General features: G+C 39.2%; 1 protein-coding gene across 2 annotated transcripts in view; it reads left to right on the top strand.

Moving 5' to 3' along the window:
* The first annotated feature begins 1,037 nt into the window (after positions 1-1,037).
* tspan2b (tetraspanin 2b) overlaps positions 1,038-17,378 on the top strand; it is a 43,190-nt gene continuing 26,849 nt past the window's right edge. For both annotated transcript variants that reach the window (XM_051659894.1, XM_051659893.1), the window contains exons 1-2: positions 1,038-1,171; positions 11,301-11,400. In XM_051659894.1, coding sequence (XP_051515854.1) covers positions 1,103-1,171; positions 11,301-11,400 — 169 coding nt within the window. In that variant the 5' untranslated portion in view covers positions 1,038-1,102. The remainder of the gene's footprint in view (positions 1,172-11,300; positions 11,401-17,378) is intronic.

Raw genomic sequence — 17,378 nt, 5'->3', positions numbered from 1 at the left:
CAGTTCACGTAACACAGTTCAGATAATTGTGGCATTTTGTATAGGGACCCCTAGTGTCACTTCATCGACACAACGTCGAGTGAGTGACAGACAGGGAAAGTCCTGGTTGCTTTCGTAACCTCCGTTCCCTGATGGAGGGAACGAGACGTTGTGTCCCTCTTGCCACAATGCTGAACTACCCACTGAAATGGCCGGGACCTGGTCTCGGCTCCTCAGCACAAACCCTGAATGAGTGGTTGCATACCAGCTCCTTTTATACCAATATGTCCGGGGGAGTGGCATGCAAATTCCACTCGCCAATTCTCATTTGCCTTTTTTCAAAAAAGCAGAGGTGTTTGTTGCTCCCAAGAGTGACCCCTAGTGTCACTATATCGACACAACGTCTTGTTCCATCCATCAGGGAACGGAGGTTACGAAAGTAACCAGGATGTTACCCCATCCCGTGTTACTGCCTTTACATGCTACTAATAGACATTTTTTTTAATTCTATGACCCTGCTGAGCCTGCTCGATTAAAACCTGGATCATATCTGCCTACACATGACATTTTGTCTGTAATTACTGGTTTCAGATTTCAGATATTATGATGTATCACTCTTGTTAGGTAAATAATTGTAATCGAATTGAATCGTTGTCAGAGCGAATCATCACACCCCTATTATTTATTTATTTATTCATTTATTCCAAGATTCATTTCAGTTTATAAATGTTTATTTGTATTAAATAAAAAGATTTAATGCATTTATTATTTATTTCTTTTTCTTTATTATTTATTATTTGTTTTATTTTGAACATTATTTAAAGAGATCACTAAACCATTTGTTTATTTGCCTATGCTCAGTAGTTCTCCATCAAACAAAAAATCTTTTAAATGTTTTGTTTGCTTTGCCTGGGATGGCACATTGCTCTGAAAGAAGCCACTGTTGCGCGAATGGACTGTTGACCATGATGAACCCCCCTTGAGTTCCCCCTGACACTTTATTCAGATGGGCGGGACAGTGACGCTGTAGAAATCATCCGGTGCTAGTAGTACAGATGTTGACAGAGCTCGTCCAGTGCAACACAGCATCTCTGCGTTTTGCACCAGAACCTGGACATTCATCATGGGGAAAGTTGAAGGCGGAATGAAGTGCGTGAAATATCTCCTCTTCGTATTTAACTTTATATTTTGGGTAAGTGAAGTAATAATTTATTTACATACCATCAAGTGTGCTCTTTTACCATACTGTGCTATGTATCATCTTATTTTAAATGCTTAGCTAAAATAAATTCACGTGCACTTTGCAAGCGCCAAGCCAGCATGTGTATCAGCGCAGTTGTTTGTTAATCCACTATAACACTCGCGCATCACTCAAGTTGAGCAAATCATATTTTCGTTATTCTGTCTATCGTGTTTACGCACTTTATGCTGGATTTGGAAAGACTCTGGCGGAGGCAGAGAGTCACTGCTTTTACGACTCAAATCAGATTTTCCACTGGGGAAAAACCGCCCCTTTTTCCTTCATACAGCGTGTTTGTTTTGAGAGGAGCAGCCGGACAATCTGGCGCACTGGAGCAGCTTATGGACGTTTAATTACGCAGCAGAGACTACCGTTTAATGACGGGCGGGCTTCCCCCACTAACACTCTCTCACCATTGAGCTGACGCTTTTATCCAAGCGGATTCAACATAAACTTATTTAAGAGACACATTGCATCTACAACATTTTGGTTACCAGACTAGATCTTTAACACTTAAGATTTACACCACCTCTAACTAGTTATATTACGACCAGGTTCCCATGGTCCTGAAAACCTTTAAATATTAGAGAATTTTAAAATTGTGATTTCCAGGTCTTGAAAAATCATGGAAATTCATCATGAAAATTAAAAAGCCATGAAAAAATTATACTGAATAATAGATTGTTTTTTTTACTTTTGCTCAGCTCAATAATTATTTCCTAAAGCCTTTATGAGCAGTGTTGGGTAAGTTACTCAAAAAGTAACTTTCTACAAATTACAAATTACTTCTCTAAAATTGTATTCAGATTACCTATTACTCCATTGAAAACAAAATCACATAACTTATAACTTTTAAGTTACTTTCTAAAACACTTCCTCTCAACAAATTCAAAACAATGTCTGTATTTCCTCCTTGTTAATTGTCGCACACCCTTCATTGTCACAGAATATTCATATTTTAAATATATTGTTCATAAAAAATATTATTTTAGAAAAATGTGTAGCACAATTAATGTACTTAAAATTACCTTAATTGAAAGTCAGTGTAGTTACAAAGATATATAGTAAAATGTAATGTGTTACACTACTTTTTGTCTAAAGAGTAATTCGATTACAGGAACTAATTACTTTATAATCAGATTACACCCAACACTATTTGGACGTGCAGTCTTTTTGTAAAATCCTTATCCAGTAAACACATACAACCAAGGCCATAACTGGCATAGACATTAAGTGGGACATGCTCCCCCCAATGTTCAGATTAGTGATCGATCCAAATGTTTTTTTGTTTTTTTTACAGACATTCTTAAACGTTTACATTTTACAACCACAATCTTGAATGTTGGATTGCTTCCTTGCGTATGACTGGAAATGTCATGGAAAATTACCTGTTCAAAAGGTGCAGGAACCCTGTCTTTAAAATCATACTTAATTGACTGTCATAAAGTTTGGTGTATTTTGTATTTATTTTTTTGCTTGTTACGCATATAAAATTAATTGTGAATGTGGCAGTGTTTAAGCATCCAAGCACTGTGCAGACTCTCATTAAATCAAGTTTGTGCTTTAGGAATGCTATTTATTTCCACAATAACAAAACTCTTGTAAAGCTTTATTACTTTTGTATTACATTACCATATCCCTTTATTGCATAATTTTCCCACAAAAAACTCTTTCAGTTTTGCATCAGCATATGCCAGTAACATTCTCAAGCAAGTGATGTCTTCACTTTAGCTGCAGTTAATGCACTGTAGACCTTCAGATTGACACACACACACACACTGACTCACACAGACACACACACACACACACACAAAGACACACAGATATACTTCCTTGATTGCCTCTCAGGATTTGCTGTGCTGTCAGGTGGCAGTGAGAGGTGTGTATTTAAAACAGATCATATTTGTTTTTCTTGTAAATAGTAGCAAATCTTTAACTGTAACTTCCACTCACCCCATCCTGTTCTTCAGAAAAATGAGGCAAGAAAACACATCTTAAACCATCATTAATTCTGAATGTACAAATATCTCAAGCAAGCACAGTATGCAGATTTTCTGTATGCATAGAATTAGGGTTTCCAACTGTCCCATATTAGCCAGGATGTCCTGGCCAGGGGCATAACTACAGGGAGGGCAGGGTGGGCAGCCGCCCTAGAGCCCGGGGTGAGAGGGCCCGAGGGGTGATGAAAAACGACCAAGGCCCCCCAAGGAGGGGGTCCAACAGTTTCTTTTCACTGGGGCCTGCAAGATCCAAGTTATGCCACTGGTCCTGGCCTGGGCGAACGGCGAAACACTTTTTTTTTAAGCGATCAAAATGCTCAAGCTTCCCAAATTTGCATGGTGAAAAGTTGTCAACCCTAAATATTATGCTACATTTGCCAAAAGTGCTGTATATAACAGGGCACACTGTGTTGGGTACTGTCTCCCACAATAAAATGCACTCGACTTCCAATGTAACAAATGGTATCAACCGAGATTTTTACCATTATTAAAATGATAATTTTTAACAAAATTTTAACAACATATTTTATATCATTACATCAGAGGGCTAAGGAGGAAAGACATCCACAAAAGACATTTACTGTACAGAAAGAAATGCATTAAAAAATAACTATTAATTTCCAAGATGATAACCGGATGCAACTCAATGAATTGCACATTAATGCGATGAGGTTATGTAAGGTTGCTTAATATATATTGATTCACATACTAATAAACAGCCTGTAAGCAGTATACAAACCATAAGCAGTATGGAAGTATTCCATTCTGAACATAGGTGAGCTCGGAAAACCCTCTAAACATAGTATTCCTCTTCTTTTCATGCTCTCTTTCCTCCACTGCACAAAACACAGGAAGTTTTGTTTTATCTGAGCCCGAGGTTTTCCAAAATATGACATACCTTTCTCAAAGGAAGCACCTCCTTTGCCCAGTTTAATTTTTTTTCCCACTCCAGCACCTGCATTGTGCATCAGCGTTGAGTGCGTTTTGAAAGAGGCCTTGTGAAAGAAAGGGCCGCATCATAACTTCCATCTCCTGTCTCTCCTCTGTGGCTATGGTGGCACTACAAGTCTATTCTAAGCCATCCAGATGAGCACTGTTGGGCTTTGAGTTTAATCTCCATTCATATTACATCCTGTTTACGCTCAAAATAGACCACCGTGTGGCTACTGTAAATAGGAATGAAAGTGGAAATCCAGGTTCCAAGGTTCTCGCTCTCGGTGGGGCACGTGGTGAGTTGTACGTGGATGCTGCGGAGAATAGCGTGAAGCCTCCACACGTGCTATGTCTCCACGGTAACGTGCTCAACAAGCCATGTGATAAGATGTGCGGATTGATGTCTCAGACGCGGAGGCAACTGAGATTTGTCATCCGCCATCTGGATTGAGGCACTATGCCACCACGAGGACCTAGAGCGAATTGGGCATTCCAAATTGGGGAGAAAAAAAAATTACACTTGTCCCAGACAAGCGTTAATGTCGAGCCCTGATATATATATATATATATATTATTTTTTATTTATTAATTTTTTCCTGATTTTTCCGATTGTTTTTTTTTTTTTTTTTTTTGCTGTGGAAAGTCAAATCCAATTCCTAAAAGAAATACTGTTAGTAAAAATGATTTAAAGCCAAAGACAAAGTGAGAGATACAATGTGCACCATCTTGGCTTAAAGCCTCTTATTCGATATATGCAATATCCATAAATGCAACAGAATATTATTTGTGAAATAAAATCATTGACTGTCTTTTGAGAGCAAACCTTATTCCCATGATGTGTGTTCATTAATTATTAATGTTGCTGTCCGATTGTACGTCAGTACTGTCAAGGGAGCCATGGACAGGAAGACATAAAGTGTGTGAGGTCAGAGTTAAAGTGCCCAATAAATCTACCATCCTGTTGTAAAGGCAATGCTGGTCACCAGCATATGTTGTGTTTTGGAAGCTGGTCCCTCTAGCTGGTTTGCTAGTGTCCCCAGCAGTCTTTCTAAACCAGCTTCAACAGCACGACTTCCTTGACCAGAATTTTTGACTGGTGAACAGCATGGCTATGCTGGTCCACCAGCTAGACCACCAAACCACAGCTAATCAGCATAAACCAGCCTAAACTCATAGGAAATTATTCCATGCTGGTTTAGCGACACTAAATTATTATTATTATTATTATTTTTTTTTTTTTTGTGACTTGACTAATGAAGTTAATTATTGAAGGTGTGGGCTTAGTTATGGTCTGTGTTGCTAAATGACCAGTTGTTTTACTGACTGTACTTGATTTGAACAAGAGTGGCATATTAGAAGAGGAAGAAGACACATGATGTATGATAATGCTCCTGTAATGGATGCTAACAGGCGTGGCTTTGCCGTAAACACCATTAGAGGTTTGAATGAGTTCATGTCTACAGGGGTGTTCACGACTGTGCACTTAGTGTGTTTCCAGCTCTTTTCGTTCTTTCTCCTGTTTTTACCTTACACTTATCTAACCCACACCCTGACCCTGAAAGAACATGTTTTACATTTTTAGAATTAGAAAAACAGTATTTGCTTCTTTTATGAAATGATTTTACAAATGAGGATGTCCCCAAATGTTCATTAAGGGAGGCTTTGTCATATTTAGGAACAGTTTTGTGGCAAAACTATAGCCAAGTTTACACACAATTACACAAAATGGAACAGCAGGTGGTAGGACACAGCGTATTGTGAGTGTGTGTGTGTGTGTGTGTCTATGAACACCTCTCCATACTCTTTGTCCACACCCCTCAGCATGAGACAAAAGAGCACTCTTCCTTTAATATAAAGCTCACTCTCTTTATTTATTCTCTGTAAATGTTTATTTTTTGCATCTGTTTAAGCCACTCCAGTGACGTCATGATTAGTCAAATTTGACTCGACTAATCGGCTTGACTATTCAACTATTAAAAATCAGTAGTTGTGCAACCCCTAATATAATGTATAATATATGTTTTTAGTTTTTAAATGCAAGTACATAATAGTTAAAGTAAAGCTCAATCTCTCTGTTTATTCTCTGCATCGGTTTGGGCCATCCCGGTGACGTCATGACTAGTCGAATTCGACTCGACTAATCGGCTCAACAATTCAACTATTAAAAATCAGTAATCATGCAATCCTATTGTACAGTGTATCATACTGCAACCATATTGTACAGTGTTTTTTTTTTTTGTTTGTTTTTTTTTTTTAAAGTACAAATTAAAGTGGGTCAGTTTTTATAAAAAAAAATAGTATTTGCATAGTACTTCAAGAGACTGTACTACAAACAATACCATGGTGTTACCAATGGATATGTTCAAAAAAAATATATATTTTTACCATGGTACAATGTCCAAAAATATGATGACAATACTATGTTACCTTTAGTTCTAAGCACATACTCTCCTAATAATATGCTATTACTATTGCCAGTATAGAAGGTGGTTGAGTGCACCACATAAACGCTTTTGAGAACTTTCCTGAGCTGACTGGATTCTGTTTTCCACTAGAGATCTAATCAGCTTTTTCTGAGTCTGAGTTGACCATTTTTTTCTTTCATTTTTCCTGTTTTTCTAGTTTCAAAATGTTCCTTTTACTGTATTTTTTTCAACATGCAATTGGTGTTTTTGTGTTCACTTAAAGTTCTTAATTAAAGACGATGATGCATGATACATCTCATGAGATGAGATGAGTTCATTGTGTGTTCAACTGGCCATTTGGAACCTGAAAAAATCCAATTAGTGTCTGGTACTTTAATCATCAAATGAAAACAGAATCTGTTGTCAAAATAGAATTACACATAAAAATGTGCTCTGAAATTTTCTTTTTAAGGACACCATAAAACTCCCAATAAACTTGAAAAAGCCAAATCTTTCCATACATGTAAAACAACCCAAAACGTCAAGAGCGACCCAACAGACAATTTTAAGAGTGGAAACTGGGCTCAGCTCTCAAACCTGCCTTTCATTACTTCTCTGGACTAACATACAGTTCAAGTAAATCAGTCTGTCCCAGTTTTTTTTTTTTTTTTTCTTGTGTTATAATGGCATTTATCTTTAAAACAAGCTCATTTGAATACAAAATATTATTTATAATAATAATAACAATAATAATAGTTATTATTATTATTATTATTTCATTAATGTTTTTAAAACTTAGTTATTGTATATAACTAATAAATACTAAATAATAATAAATGATACATTTAAATAAAATTACACTTAAAACTAGTTTAAAAAAATCTGTTAATGCAACAAGATAAATACACTGTATGATTTCTTAAAACAAATCTTTCGCTAAAAACAAGACATTAAAATGCTTCTTGATCTACAGATAAGGATACATTGTAACTGTAAAACAAAACATAATTAAGAAAATGATTTTTGGCAGTGCATTTCCAGGTGTAATATCTCAGTCACAATTTCACAAATTAAGAAGATGCAGGTGTCTTTCTGCATATAACATTATATGTAATCTTGTCTTGTTAATAAATCTTCACATTTAATCTTCACATGCAGTATTTTGTATTCTGGATGGACAATACTGGTAACACTTTACAGTAAGTTTCCATTTGTTAACTACATTAGTTAACATGAGCTAGCAATGAACAATACTTTTACAGCATTTTAATGGTTAATGTTAATTTCAACATATACTAACACATTTTAAAAATCTGTATATATATATATATATATATATGTATATATTTATATATATATTGTTCATTGTTATTTCATGATGCCTGTGTTAACTTATGTTAAAAAATGGAACCTTATTGTAAAGTGTTAACATATATATATATATATATATATATATAGTAATGCAACATTATAATTTGAAACATTTAGAAATCTATCATTATTTCTATAAATGTATAAATGAATACATTTTAGGGGATATTATTGTAGTATAACACTCGCTCATTGTCTTGTACAGCTGATTGTGTCACACACAGACAGTTGGTCTTTTGTTCTAGCGGGGAGATAAACCCTGATGCCCAGAGGAGATCTCTGAGGGGGAGGGGATGGGACGCAGGGTGAGGCAGTGCACTGATGTCAGGCCGGATGATGTTACAGTGCGATGGGGTTACTGAGTGTTTGAGGGGTTACGGCTCCCGTGGGGGGTTGTGTTATGTGACAGCTGTAGGAGACCAGAGAGGGTGGGGAAATTGTCACTTGTCTTGCATCATGTTCATGAATTTATTTTTAACCGATACAGTGGGGTCCAAAAGTGTGAAGTACTGCTATTTTGCATTTTTCTAATTTAATGCAAACATTATCATTACAGATTGAATTGTCAGCATTGCAATTAAGTGTAAAGTTCACCTCTTTAGTATTTCTCAATCTATCTCTTATAAGTAGTGTAACAAAAAAAAAAAAAAAAAAAAAAAAAAGGCCAAAATTGCAACTGTTTAAGTACCAAAAGTGTATAGGGTCATTAGAGACCCGAGGTAGGTAAGAGTGTTGTTTTTGCACTTCCATAAATTATAATTTTTATGATTATTTCATTCGTTTACTATCACAGGATATCTATTTCTTTGTTTATTACAAGAGAAATAAGTACTATATTCATACAAATAAATACTACAGTATATCACGTTGACTTACTGTGCATCAATGAACGATCAACTATGGTGAATTATCTGTATCCCATATTCATGTACACATACATATTATACATGTAATTTCTTACTCGAGGTGGCACTGATGTTTCAGTGATTGGCTTGATTCACATTTGACATTGCTATTTGATGAAGAAACAACATCGATGTAAACTATAGCAAGTGTAACACATGAACAGTATGAAATTAGGTATGACTGTTGTCATTTGATTGTACTACTGAAATAATGTTGTGCATCTACAATATTTAGACTCAATATGTGTTGACAGCCAGTTGCATTTCATGATATTTCAGTGTGAAAATAACGAATCCTGTTCTAGATTTGTCCTGATTTGTTGCATTATCTATTTGATTTATGAAAAATAAAACATAAAAATATATCAAAATCTATTTTATTTTATTATTTTCTAATTGTCTTGAAAGTATTTTGAAAATTGTACACTATCTGGGCATTTTGTACATCCATTTTTGACAGATATAAGTGCCGGGTCTCGAAAGACCAGAATATGTTTGGAAAAATTACCATGCATTTAAGGGTTCAATTCGTTTTCAAATCCCATTCTGTATTGTCTATGTAGCCTTGGATGTTTGGACCACACTGTATGTAATAAAAATTTTTAGGGGGGCTTTAGATGTTTTTTTGCTCTGTGGACCTGAGAGCTGTTGTCTTTACTCACACTATAAGCTGATTTTGACATGGTTTTGTTCCTCACTGACTAGAATGACCTCCAGTAAATGGAAAAATCACCTCCAATGGTGGGATGAGTCTAAGTAGGTTTGGTTAGAATCCATCCATCAGATTTTCCCACAAAATCAGCAGAGAAAATGCTGAAAGAGTCTTTTTATTGATAAGAATTATTCAGTAGTCTTGTAGTATCAACATCTACCTACATTTCTAGCAACCTCACAATAGCTAAATGTTTGCAAACTGGCTTTTACGTGCCCATTTTGTTGCAGTTACAACAACGCTACAACACCTGTGTGTTTAACTTACTTTCACACAAATCACGAGTAAAATGGCTGATTATGACTTTCTAAACTGCTCTATTGCTATGTTATGATATAGAAACACTTTTGCTCTAACGCATCATTTGAAAAGCGATACATTTTAATGCTTGTATTACAGATTCACCTACATTTACACACTTATTCCAATGTGATTATCTTCTGCGGTAGCTCACCTAATAGAGTGTTTGACTTGGGACGTGGAAGACCACGGATCAAGTCCAGCCAACATACAGGATGATACATGACACAAAATGATGGGGATGCTTCAGAAAACATGCTTTTTATTTTGCATTTTATTTTTGGACACTATCTGTTAGGTTTAGGTGTTGGTTTAGGCTAAGGATGTCTGTTTTGTTTACTGGTCTGATTACGACACCATTTCACCCTCTTTTGGCACCCCCCACTGGACATTTCAATAGGAAACTGCAGCGAAACATGTATATAATGCATGCAGTTTCGTTTTGCAAAAATGTTGCCAAGGTCACGTAATGTTCATGAGATCAGGCTGGTTTCTACTGTCCATATCCAATTCTAACGCCAGGAATCCTCCTTGTACCGCTAAACTCAGCAGCTTTGTTTAACTCAAACGAAAGGTCTTTTAAATGAGATTTGACAGATGAAGGTTTGCTTTCTTTGTCAACAGTCATTAGAGTGCATTTAAGAGTGATGAAGGCAGGTTCTAAAGTGCTAAAACCTGAATTTTACAGCCTGCTTCTCCCTTCATGGTTTGGCTTTATGCCGTTATTTCTAACGCTGACAAGCAAAGCTTTAGATTTAAGAGGCGTGCTGAAGGATCCTGCCAGAGTGGAAAAATATCTGTGCCACCTCTCCATAGCTCTATAACAGAGAAAACATAAGAGAGAGAGAGAGTTTATGAGCCTCAGACACATGTTTTATTCTTAGATTTAGTCAAATGATTTTGTCATTATGAAGTTGCCTTTACTTTACAATAGGTGATTATGTCATTTAGCACATATCGTATCATCATACATGATGGTGTGCTGTCCCAGAATATGTTGTTGTTCAGAGTTTGTTTTTCCAAAGCTCAAGAGAATTAATAGTAATTCCAAACCATAAATCGATCATAATCATATTAATTAGATAATCATTACTCACATTTAGAATAGAGTAAGTAAGACAAATGGGTTGAGTTCTGTGTTTTAACAAGCTACCAGCCAAATGCACAGCCTGGTGCACCACATAACTTTAATCATTAATGAATAAAAGTCAATCAATATTTGGTGACACTGAATGTGTTTGTTTTTCTTGACCCTCAGGGTCAGAGTTTGGAGTCAGGGTTTGGCTGGTTAGCTTCCAGTTAGCACCTGCTTGTATAGTACATGCCATAACTACACCAAAATATGGGCCAAAAGCATCTTTCTCCATTGACAGCCATTCAAAAAGTACTTGGCAATTCTGTTAAATATTTCACCTGTTGTTGATGGATGTATTTTTCTGTTTCTCTTTCTGGCAGTTGATGGGATCACTGGTACTTGCTGTGGGTCTGTGGCTGAGACTAGATCCAAATACAGTTTCTCTGCTGGGAGAAGGTGGTCCTGATACCTTCTTTATCGGTAAATGGATGGTGGATATTACTTCATTGACTAGTTCTGCATGTATATAACCTGAATGCATAACTCCTTCTTGCAGTGAAACAACCCAGGGCAGTGTCTCTCTCCAGACCTACACCTTTGAATGTGCACCTTCAAAATATTGATTTAGTCCCATTGCTTGGCTTATAAGAAAAATAATATAGTTCCAAAAAACATACATAAAGGAAAGACAGACAGACAGACAGACAGACAGTGTTTATTGGTGCTGGATGGAAACATCTGAGCCAAATGTTCCACCTCCCACTGCCCACCCCTGGTGAGACAAAGAAGCATTAATTTTATGTTCATTTCAGTGGTTGGTTATTTCTGAAAGCAGAAAGTGATATTTCAAGGCATGCATAAATGAAGGAAACCACAAGCTCCAGACTTTAACCTGGGTGGAAAATAGTTGATGAGAGAAAAATAAATAGAGACATGCAATGCTGTATGTAGATGCCGACGGTGTTTGGGAAGCTACTTTGAAACTGTAACTTGTCAAGTTACAAGATACTCATATTTTATGGTAGTTAATCCGCAGTCAAGCTGCCCTTTTGAAAAAGTAGCTAGCTACACTATAAGCGACTAATAAAAAGTATCTTACTACATTTAGGGCCCTGTTTTAAGAGTGCTAGTGTTATGCGCAGTGCTATGCCATAAATCATAAGCTCAAAGTCAGTGGGCATGGCCATGAAATTTTTTTATTTTCGTGCAAGCATGCGCTAAGTCTAGGCGCAAGAAGGTATGGCGAAATCACACACGCAACGTGCAAATAGGCTTAAGTGCAATTTAATTCTGAGGTTTTCTCATTATTATTCCACCGTCTGCATTCTATTATGTCATCCATTCCCTCAAATAATGGACGATAATAAACAAAGACAGCACATTCATAAGAAATTGGTAGTGTAAATGGACTGTATGCAATTAATGAGAAGAATTGAAAATTTTGTTCTTTTGTGCATTAAAATGTGTCCTTGATGATTGTCGGGCATATTTCTATGACAGTGACACGCTCCTTTTATACGCATGGAAAATGTGATTCTCATCAGGATTTGGATGTATGCTCCGTTAAATTATAGAGAATGTAAATATTAATAATCATTTTAATCTACTGACACACAAATCATGGCTAGCATTAACAGTGATTGTATCGGCACGCACTTCACTTCTACCGGTTGATTTTGATAAATTAATCTAATTAATTGAAATACGATAAAAAGAAACCAAAAATTTGTATCAATTGAAATTACACTTCAAACTAAACTAAAATATAATCAAAATAACGAAGTGGTCAAAAAATAATAGCCTACAATTGCAGTCATTTTATTCTCTCCAACTTTTTCCACTGGCCTGTTTTGCAGTGACTTACAAATCACTCTATGACAAGAGGTGGAAAAATGCCTTTAGACTTACAAATTAGACCATACAATTGTAAATTTAAACATAGTAATAATAATTGAAAAATATACCATGACCAATAGATAGTTTAACACAAATCTAACACTTTTTTTTTTTTTTTCCCCATATAAGACTCATACCTACTCTGATTTTCACATGAACTTTATTATCACCTGCTGGTGGAATCTCCAAACTGCAAATGCAGGAACTGAATTTAAAAAGTTAAGACATGGTTTTCAAACGTCTTAGCGCAACAACCTATTTCTCAGGAAAATAGCAAATTGCGCTTTGCACCACTTCATGAACATACAATATGCCTTACAAGTGTCTGCACAGGGACTTATATTAATCTTTTTTTAAACTGTTCATTTAAATGAACAATTAGAATGAACCAATTTACTAAACCGAATCAGGCTTCCCAATGCTCCATTGAAAGACAGTGGTGGACATTTTTAAGAGAGCTATGTTAGCATTGGAAAGGCACAACCCTCTCTGACATCTGAAAATATTCTTAACCTCAAATAACCCTCTCAAGCTTGGTTTAGTGGGTGTCATCACCCTCATCTGTGGGTTTTTAGTGCTTAAAGGCATAGTTCACCCAAAAATAAAAATTCTGTCATCATTACTTTCCCTCATGGTGTTCGAAAATCCAAATCTGTATGATGTTCTTTCTTATATGTAACACAGAAGGAAAAGTTAGGCAGTATGTTCGACTCAGTCCCCATTCACTTTCATTGCATCTCCATATAATGAAAGTTAATGGTAACTGTGTCTCAGCAATATCTCTCTGACTGAGTCACTAAGTTTTCACTAGTTTTTAGTTAGCTATTATAAAAACGTAGAGTTGTCATCTTCACTTGAGCATTCAGCCTACAGTCAAATAACAATGGGGTAATTTTAGTGCATCACAATTATAACTGCCATATTTGCCATATTTAGATATAATCCACAAACTAACCCACATGACTTCATTCTATGACCTCACTGATTCAGTATTTAGTAAATCTAAGGAAGTATGTCATAAACATATGAAAAACAAATGTGAATGAGATATTGTGTGCTCTCATTGATTAACTCACTGTATATTTTTCGGCAAAAGTCATTTTTCAGATTGTGCGCAAAGTAACGTTGACTCACTTTAGTGACTTGTTTATTGTAAAAGATGTACACTGTAAAAGTGTACCTTAAAAGGCATGTTCAGGGAGTGATGCAAGTGTTAGTTCACCTAAAAATAATTTACTCACCCTCATGTTGTTCCAAACCTGTACGACTTTCTTCCGTGAAACAATAAAATGAGATGCTAGGCAGAATGAAAGGGAGTGGCAGCCATAGTCACCATTCACTTTCAATGTATTGAAAAAAGATGCGATGAAAGTAAATGGTGGCTGAAAGTATCAGTCCCTCAATCGGTAAAAACAACCCTCAGTTTGTGAAAACCATCAAAAGCTGCCTTTACTTTAATGACTTTAGAATGGAAGTCTATGGGACAAGACATTATGCAATGTACAGTAAGTCTAAGGGCAAAATATTGCACATGAATAAATTACATATGCGAGGATACCAGAAAGGAACATGATGTAATGGAGCAAACTCCACCAACAGCAATTATGCAGGTAACGTGTAACCAGAAGTACATCCACCTAGAACTCTTTAGCAATGAATATAAATCCCTTTGGAATGCCTTGCCCCATAGACTTTCATTGTAAGTGCTTTACAGTAATTGTGATTTTTGTTTGACAGAGGTACCATTCAGTGCTCTCTATAGTACTTAACTTGTATTGAACCCAGAACATTCCTCTAATTACTGTTCAGCATAGTGTACAATATATCAGAAAGCCACCACATCACAAAGGGCAATGGTTGTTTATCATTTTACAGAGTAAGTAGAGATAAGTATGCTGACAATGACCAGCATAGGCTTCTTTAGTTACTGTATGTTCTCTGACAACAATCAGAAATTATTTCCTGCATACACAATTATTTTTAAAGATGTTTTTTTTAGATTACAGAGTCAGCAATGACAAAGGATGGCCTTCTATAGCTACTGTGGCGATGGTGTAAATATTATTAGCCTGTGGCTCAACTAGTTCCCTATCTGTCACTCACTCGACGATGTGTCGATGTAGTGACACTAGGGGTCACTCTTGGGAGCCCGAGACACCTCTGGTCTTTGATAAAAGGCCAATGAAAATTGGCGAGAGGTATTTGCATGCCACTCCCCCGGACATACGGGTATAAAAGGAGCTGGTATGCAACCACTCATTCAGATTTTCTCTTCGGAGCCGAACGGTCATGCTCACTGAGCTGAATTCCCATGACTGTTCATTCACCTCTGCTGGATCTGATGGCGCATTTCAGCGGCTTCTCCCTCCTCTGCACTGGTGCACTGCAGAGAATGCCCCTGGGCGCTTCGGCAGAATTAAGAGTATATTTCTCTAAAAGAGTATATTTCTCTAAAAGAGTTGCACACACGGAACGTCTTTTTAAAGATGCGTCTTTTTAAAGATGCCTTTCCTTTGTGTGTTATTCCTGGTTGCGCTCGTTATCTCTCGCCTTCTGACGGTCACAATCACTGTCTTTCGTGTCTGGGCACTGCTCACGCGGAGACAGCATTCGTGGATTGTCATGTACTCATTGCGAGGACATGTCCATGGCAACGATGCAGTCGCGGCTCGCCTTCGTAAGAAAGCAAGCCACCCCAGAGGCTCCCTGCCTCGGTCCTTTTACCCATGGGTATGAGGCCAGCGTGGCTAGCACTGGGGGTGATTTGGGGACCCCAATGGGACCGCCTCCACCAGGCATCCCCCCGCGGACCTCCTATTCCCCAGCATGCTTGTCTGCCCCGATCGGGCTTCCGGATGAGTCCGCCGGCTCGTCTCACAGTGAGTTCGACCTCTTATTCAGAGCCCGTGAAAGTGATGAGCTCTCAAATGCAGCATCGGAGAGCGGGCTCGTCCAGTTGGATGCGGAAGCCTCAGCTGGGCTCCTCCCTTCGGGGACGATTGCCCAGTCACAGGCTGACGCAGAGATGATGACATGCTTTCCTGGGCAGCCACGAGCGTTGGCTAGAGTGGAACCCTCCGCTCTTCCCTGAACCCTCGCGGCTCGATGATTGGTTCCTGGGCTCGTGGTGTCGCTCAAAGCCACACCCGCCCCCTTTCCTTTCTTCCCGGAAGTGCATGAAGAGCTGACAAGGTCGTGGAAGGCACTTTTTTTACTGCCCAGTCCCGATCTTTTCAGCTTCCCCGCCCTCACTACCCTCGATGGTGGGGCGGCCAAGGGCTATTCGGTAATCCCCCGGTGGATAAAGGCTCTCGCGGTGCACCTATGCCCGCAGAGCGCTGCCACCTGGCGCGGGTGCCCAAAGCCCCCGTCCAAGGCCTGTAGGTTTACGTCGTCTCTGACGGCCAAGGCCTACTGTGCCGCTGGACAAGACGCCTCCACCCTGCACGCCATGGCTCTCCTGCAAGTCCACCGAGGCGCTAAAGGAACTGCACAAGAGTTCCACCCCGGGATTGATGCAGGAACTGTGCTCGGCGACCGACCTCGCTCTCCGAGCGACAGAGGTCACGGTGCGGTCTCTTGGGTGGACGATGTCCACATTAGTGGTCCAGGAGCACCACCATTGGCTCAACCTGGTCAAGATGGGTGAGGCCGACAGGACACGGTTCCTTGCTGCCTCCATGTCCCAGGCTGGCCTATTCGGTGACACCGTAAAGGACTTTGCCCAGCAGTTCTCGACAGTGGAGCAGCAGACGGAGGCTATCCGGCATATCCTGCCCCGGCGCGGCTCAAGATCCCGCACCCTGTCTGCTCATCGCCAAGGGCGTCCCCCTGTGGTGACTGCACTGGTTCCGCCGCAGCCCGCCCCTTCGGCCCGGCCCTGGCGTGGAGCCAACCGCAGGAAGCAGACGCCACCCGTCTCACGGCCGCCAAGAACCCGTGAAAGGCTTCAAAGCGCCCTTGAGATGGGCAACCAAGGGACGATGAAACCTGCTGCTCTGGAGCTGATAAGCAGACCTCTCCATCCCCCGGTCGAATGCCGGGAGGAGAATCTTTTTATTACCTTTGTATTTAATTGCGCTGCATGCCCAAGTGGCTGCAGTACTCAGGAGTTCAGCAAGAGTGGTTTCCTTGTTCCCTGGGTCATGTATCCGGTGTGCACAGCCATCATCATGACCACCGTCCACCACTCTATTTGGCAGGTTTGGCGCTCCAGCGGCGGTCTCCCACCCCTGAACGCCCAGCTGTGGCACAAATCCGCCCCCGATGTGACAGTCTCCACGGGTCACGAGGACAGGCCTCTTTCTCCCCCGTCCCAGGCTGTTCTGGGGGTGGTCACATGGAGCCAGGTAAGTGCTTCGATGTCCCTAGACTCAGCATGGCCACACCGCGAGGCCCCACCTGCCGGTACATCCGACAATGTTGTCCCTTTGGTCCCCCGTGCGCGGAACTTGGACACGTGGCTTGCGCCTTCCAATCCGTCGCGATGGCTGGTCCGGACTGTCCGACTCGGCTACACGATTCAGGCGTCTACCCAGGTTCAGCGGTATCCACTTCACCTT

The sequence above is a fragment of the Myxocyprinus asiaticus genome, chromosome 28, assembly GCF_019703515.2.
Source record: "Myxocyprinus asiaticus isolate MX2 ecotype Aquarium Trade chromosome 28, UBuf_Myxa_2, whole genome shotgun sequence".
Classification (NCBI taxonomy): domain Eukaryota; kingdom Metazoa; phylum Chordata; class Actinopteri; order Cypriniformes; family Catostomidae; genus Myxocyprinus; species Myxocyprinus asiaticus.
The sequence above is the reverse complement of the archived record's forward strand: the minus strand, read 5'-3'. Positions and strand labels throughout refer to the sequence as shown.